We start from the raw sequence: 6,423 nt of genomic DNA, 5'->3' as shown, positions 1-6,423 counted from the left end.
CAACATCAGCCTCTAGGAGAATGATGGAAGAGAAAAGGAACAAAGCACACACAGCATCTGTAACACACGGGGAGGCGGCGTGATGGGCGTGTCTTTCAGTGCCAACAATGAGTTTTCAACCAAGAATCACAAATATTTTATTTTCCCCCATTTCATTTGTCTGATTACTTCAGAGCGCCTGACGTAAGGAGGTCGTGTCAAACATGTTTTAGTTCCAAACATCGTCTTTTTGTTTAACCCTCTGGATTAAAGCTGTCTGCGCTCTAACTGCGTCATTTAAAATCCACTGTGCTGATGAACACAGCCCACAGCAGAAAAAGTTGTGTGTCCACATACATAGCGCTGACTGTCAGTGTTGTTCTGCTGTTGGAGGGTCGGTGGGCTCCCCTGCCAACTGCCTCGTGTTGGGGTGGAGAGCTGAAGACGCCTCGTGGACGACTAGGAGGGCAGAAGGGGGAGGAGGACAGGAGGAGGAAGAAGAGGAGGAGGAAGAGGAGGACAGAAGGGGGAGGAGGACAGGGGGAGGAAGAAGAGGAGGAGGAAGAGGAGGGCAGAAGGGGGAGGAGGACAGGGGGAGGAAGAAGAGGAGGAGGAAGAGGAGGGCAGAAGGGGGAGGAGGACAGGAGGAGGTGGAGGAGGAAGAGGAGGACAGAAGGAGGTGGAGGAGGAAGAGGAGGACAGAAGGGGGAGGAGGACAGGAGGAGGAAGAAGAGGAGGAGGAAGAGGAGGGCAGAAGGGGGAGGAGGACAGGAGGAGGAAGAAGAGGAGGACAGAAGGGGGAGGAGGAGGAGGACAGGAGTAGGAAGAAGAGGAGGAGGAAGAGGAGGACAGAAGGAGGTGGAGGAGGAAGAGGAGGGCAGAAGGAGGTGGAGGAGGAAGAGGAGGACAGAAGGGGGAGGAGGACAGGAGTAGGAAGAAGAGGAGGAGGAAGAGGAGGACAGAAGGGGGAGGAGGACAGGAGGAGGTGGAGGAGGAAGAGGAGGGCAGAAGGGGGAGGAGGACAGGAGTAGGAAGAAGAGGAGGAGGAAGAGGAGGACAGAAGGAGGTGGAGGAGGAAGAGGAGGACAGAAGGGGGAGGAGGACAGGAGTAGGAAGAAGAGGAGGAGGAAGAGGAGGACAGAAGGGGGAAGAGGACAGGAGGAGGTGGGGGAGGAAGAGGACAGAATTTTACATGAAAATGACGTCAGAGTCAAACTAACGCGTTTCCGGCTGCTGTGGCTCCACACCTGCTTGGTCAGACTCACCTGAGTCCGGGCGGAGATGGAGGTGTCCGCCTCCGGCTGCTCCGGGTACCGGATCGACTCTCTGCTCTCGCTCGGGGCGCTCCTGCCCCGGGCAGACCCTCCGGAGCTCAGCCCGGGGAACAGCAGCGGCTGCTCGGCGCCTTCATCCCCGTGGAGGGAGCCTGCTCCCCGGCTGGAGCCTCCGCTGCTGCCCGCACCGCTTCAGCTGCGCTCCGCCTGCTCCTCCTTCCTAATCCGGGACATTTTAGCGGACTCTCACCCGGGACAGGTCTACTCTGAACCGGGACAACCCGGGCCGGAAGCCGAGCCATTCCGGTCCGGACAGGATGAAGATTTCCAGGATAAAAGTCTCAGCAGCTCATCTTCAGACAGCGAAACAGGTAAAAACAGAGAAAAGAGTTTAAAGAAGGAGAAAGTAAAGTTTCAATCAAAATAAAAATGAGAATCACGCGGATTTTATTTTCATTAAAAACATCAGAAGGTTATTTTCTTCTTTCAACGACCAAGAAACCAAAGATATTTTTCACTCGTGGACAGAAATAAAAACCAGATGAATAAAGTCAGTGAAACAGAGAAACAGTCTCGTTATTACAAACCTTTTGCGTTTTAATTGAGAGAAATCAATCTGAGCGTTCATTTACTTGTTAGTCGAACTGTTTTAAAGCGAAAATAAAGTTTCTGCGTTACGTGTTTTTCTCATTTTGAGACAGAAATGAAATTCATAATCTTAAAGAGTCTTTATCATAACTTCTAATCGGTGATCGGGGTGTTGATGATGAGTCTCATTAATCAGTGAAAACAAAGCAGCCTCCTGCCCGCTGACTCTGGGTCTTTTATTTTAGAGGACCTGCGCTTCTTTCTTTCACTCAGTTGAAACCGTGACTGATGGAGTCACGGGTGATCCTGCAGGAATCACGTGAAGTTAAAAAAGCAGCTGTGCACTACTTTACATCCCTGCTCTGTGTTTGTACTCAGGTACAGCTCATGCACGATGTTTAATCAGAGAGGATACAGCAGACCTGAGCAGTTTTCCAAAATAAAAGTTAAATCCAGGTTATTGAAGCTTATTGGTCAGATTTTATAATAATGAAACTCGGGAAATGTCACCAGAGTTGTTGTTGTTTGTTTGTTCGTTTGTTTTTGTGACCCATACAGAGAAACACAGCTTCATCAGCACCGAGTAAAAACACTGATCACGCAGGAATCTCCGTCACGGCTTCTGAACCTTGAAACCTTTAACCGGCTCCGGTCGCAGTGAGCTGCCGCTGGCGCAGCCATCAGACCTGCGGATGGTTCATATTTTTGTCTTTGCTGCACAGTTTGAAACGCGGCTTCGTTGTTTTGTGTTATTATTGTGTATTTTCAGGGTTTTTGTTCAGCTGCTAATCACAGCAGAGCTCCCGTGGGTGTGGGTCACATGAAAGCACCGCTAAAGTCATTTAACTTAAAACATTGTATTTGTTCATATTTAGCTTTAAACGTTGAAGCAGCTCAAACCTGCTGACTATGACTAACGGCCGTCATCACCGTGGTTCATCATTAAAGCTGTGACGCTTACCTCAGTACAAATGATTCTCTGACCACATTATCGTCATTTCAGTTCATCTTTTTTTGTAAAACTCAAAATCATATCGTGGCGGTTTCATTAAACTTGGCACGCGAACGCGAGCACATGTGATCACGTGATTCAAAACACTTTTAATCTGACAGCTGTGACGGAGATAAAACCATGATTGGAATCGTTTAACGAACAGCAGGCCGGGGTCGGTTCACTCTGCAGCCTCACGTCTGATACTTGGATCAGTTTCACACCACAGACACAGACTGTGGTCGTCCCTCGGGTAAGAACAACGCAACAATCTGATAAATGCTGTCAATCAATGTTCGCTTTTTTATTGATCACTTTCATCTGCTGAACCTCGGCTTTTAAAACAGAAGCTGAATCATAATAAATGACTATCATGAATGAGCTGTACCTGGTTTTTCTGTCGCCGACCAATCAGCTTACAGGACTAATGTGACGTCATTCCTACCTCAGTGCAGAGCGCCGGCTCCGACTCGGTGACGTCACGCCTCAAGAAACCTCGTAAGGCACGGACGGCGTTCAGCGACCAGCAGCTGGCGAGGCTCGAGAGAAGCTTCCAGAAACAGAAATATCTGAGCGTCCAGGAGCGCATGGAGCTGGCGGCTTCGCTGCAGCTCAGCGACATGCAGGTCAAGACCTGGTACCAGAACCGCAGGTAAACACACACCTGGTACCACAACATCAAGCAGATTATTGGTCGTCCCGGTCCTGGACTCGTGGTTGGTCATTATTTTGTTTTCTTCTTTATTAAAAAACTCTTTAAAGTTTACTGACATGAAATTTGAACCTGATCACATGACCGCGATGTGAGCGCAGACTGTGATCATCTCAAGGACGAACGCCGCGGTGACCCTGTGAGCGAAAAGCTCCGCAGCCTCAGTCTGCTCCAAACACTCAGTTTGTCATAGTTTTTTTCTACGCTCCAATCTTTGTGATGTCATAGAGGGGGCAGATACCCTGCACACTGTTCTGTTAGTGAGGGGCAGCCAATCAGATGACAGCTGTCTTGAAGGAAGACAGAAGTTTCAGTAGAGGCTGATGTGTTCTGGGCGTTAAAGCCTGTTACACAGCTGGAGGAACATCTGCTTCCTGTCTGCAGGTTCTGATCCAATCGGGTCGCCTCATGTCTGCTGCAGTCTTTACGATCATGTAGACTCACGTGTGTAGGGTTGCCAACTCCCTGAAAAATAAATAAGGGACACCTCGTGGCCAGGGCCGGGCGACCCAGTTGTCTTCACCCTTCCCAGTGTGGTAGCTCTTTTTTTGTGTGTGAAATTATTTTTTTAACCATTTGACTTGAAGTTGATTTAAGTAGATGCATATTCTATTCTTTGTGATATCAACACATGTGAAACAAATGATCATTTAGCCATTTATTTTTAGCTCAAAATGACAACATTAACACAGTAAAACAGGTCTCCTTCTTAAACAGAAGCCTGTCATGCTTAACTTTTGAGAATATAAGTAAATCTTTCTTTAAAAGAACTCTGTCCTGCTTAACTTAAAATAATAGAAAACAATAGAAAGAAAAATATTCTTGTAACTGTGCACATTTAGTGCATTTAGTACAATCGGCTTCAGTTGAAATATTATTTCAGCTTTTCTAATGCTAATCAGCTGCTCCTGTTTGTAAACCCGCTTGTTCCCATGATTACGCATCTTAACTCATCATCATTATACATCTATGTATTACTTTTATGTATTAGTCATCTATTTGTTGTAATCATCTATCCTTGCAGTTGTTTATTACACAAAATAAATTATATTATCACACTTCTGGCCACATAGCGCTGATATTCACTGCACATGCCCATATTAACTTTTTCCAGCCAGGTGTTTTCCTTTTCCCATTCTTCCCTTTCTCTGAGGGGAACAAACATTGCTGCTCTAACGCTGGGCTCACACTGTGCGGTTTTTGGCCCATTTTGAGCCGATTTTTGAGTGATCGGCCCGATTTTGGCCTTCATCGTGCGTCGTGTAGTATACGTGGGGTAACGAGAAGTGATTAACACCTCACGACCAGCTCCCGATCATCAATCGCTCGTGAGGGTGTCACCACAGCCGCTCACACTGCTCATGCGCAAACGTAAACGTCGGTGAAAAAGACGGAGCAGCACGGCTGTGCAGCGTGTGATCTGGACACAAGCGATGGAGGCACAACTTGTAGAACTTTGAAAAGCTCATCCGAGCCTTTTCGATGTGGCCTCACAAAATTATCACGACCACAACAACCGTGAAAATAGTTGGATTTACATGCTGCTCAATCACAGCTGCCTGATCATGTTTTTCATTAGCAATTTAGCAAAGTTGATGGTGGTGGTGTGTCTGTGTGAGTGAAAGACAGAGAGGGGGAGCGACAGATTGTCTGTTATAACCTTCATGTTATGGAGGCACAGTGTGAGCACTCAGGTCGCATCAGAGCATCGGGCCGTATAGTGTGAGACCTGCATCGTGACCTACCAACTTCTAACCCCTGCGAGTCAATCGTGCAGTTTGAGCAGGAGCTGAATAACGTGACTGAAAAAATCGCACAGTGTCTGCCCAGCTTTAGGTGTACTGTCGTCCGAGACTTGCACCGCAGTGTCGGCGTTTGTTTCCCTGTTGGCCATGCTTGTTGTTGTGGTCATCTGTTGCCTTCCGGTATTTTCTCCGTAAGCGACCTTTCCTCGACCAATGAGATGAGCGGTAATCTGAATTGTCATACTCGAATTGTCATAAGTGTGCTGACAGCTCATTGGTCACAAAGCAGGAGAGGGGCTGGGAATTATGTTTTCAAACAAAGCGTTAATTCCATAAACATTTATAGACTACTTTTGATTCTCACTGTATTACGGGACAAAGTGCGTCCCTTATTAGCTCAATACGGGACGTGTTCTTTTGTTTCTAAATACGGGACGATTCCGTATTTTAAGGGACGGTTGGCAACCCTACACGTGTGCTCCGGATGGAGGGAATTTTACTGCACATGTGCTGACACGTGCTGATTGGTTCAGGTCCAGTCACGTGACAGCAGACTGGGGTAAGGTGTGTTTGCGGTGAGTAACGTGCGCTTTGTTTTTCCCGGCAGGACCAAGTGGAAGCGTCAGTCTGCCGCCGGCTTGGAGCTGCTGGCCGAGGCCGGCAGGATGTTCCTGCCCACGCACTACCTGTACCCTCCTGCCCCGCCCACAATGAACCTATACCTGTATCGAAGCCACGCCCACCAACACCACCCAGCCCCGCCTCTGCTACCCCACATTCTCACCCACACTCAGCCCCTTCCCCACTGACTAGGACTGGTTCCCTCAGGAACAAACTGCTGTGGCGGTGCCGGGGCTCAGGAGGCGGGGCTCAAGCAAGGAAACAACAGTGACGTTCACGTCTGGACAGCGAGTCCAGGCAGGAGTGTAGAGCCGTGGTCGAGCCACGAACTTCTCTGTGCGTTTCTGTAGCTCTGACTTCGGTTTTTACATTTTCAATAAAGAAAATAAAGATTCTCATTGTTGTTTTCCTTTGATTCAAAGTGAAAGCGATGGCTCTGATTGGTTCCCAGGCTTGGTTTACAGCAACTCTGTCTGGTGAGCAGGCGGCACTCTGCTGGTTCCGACTGGGACG

The 6,423-nt window shown here is 48.2% G+C and overlaps 1 protein-coding gene across 1 annotated transcript; it reads left to right on the top strand.

Annotated features, from left to right (window-relative positions):
- The first annotated feature begins 1,166 nt into the window (after window positions 1-1,166).
- On the top strand, window positions 1,167-6,306 carry barhl1a (BarH-like homeobox 1a). The gene is made up of 3 exons (XM_026187572.1): window positions 1,167-1,624; window positions 3,283-3,484; window positions 5,897-6,306. Exons 1-3 carry the CDS (start codon window positions 1,261-1,263, stop codon window positions 6,096-6,098), a joined length of 768 nt encoding a protein of 255 aa, XP_026043357.1. The 5' UTR covers window positions 1,167-1,260; the 3' UTR covers window positions 6,099-6,306.
- Window positions 6,307-6,423: the final 117 nt, after the last annotated feature.

Source organism: Astatotilapia calliptera, chromosome 12 (assembly GCF_900246225.1).
Source record: "Astatotilapia calliptera chromosome 12, fAstCal1.2, whole genome shotgun sequence".
In the NCBI taxonomy this organism is placed as follows: Eukaryota; Metazoa; Chordata; class Actinopteri; order Cichliformes; family Cichlidae; genus Astatotilapia; species Astatotilapia calliptera.
The sequence above is the reverse complement of the archived record's forward strand: the minus strand, read 5'-3'. Positions and strand labels throughout refer to the sequence as shown.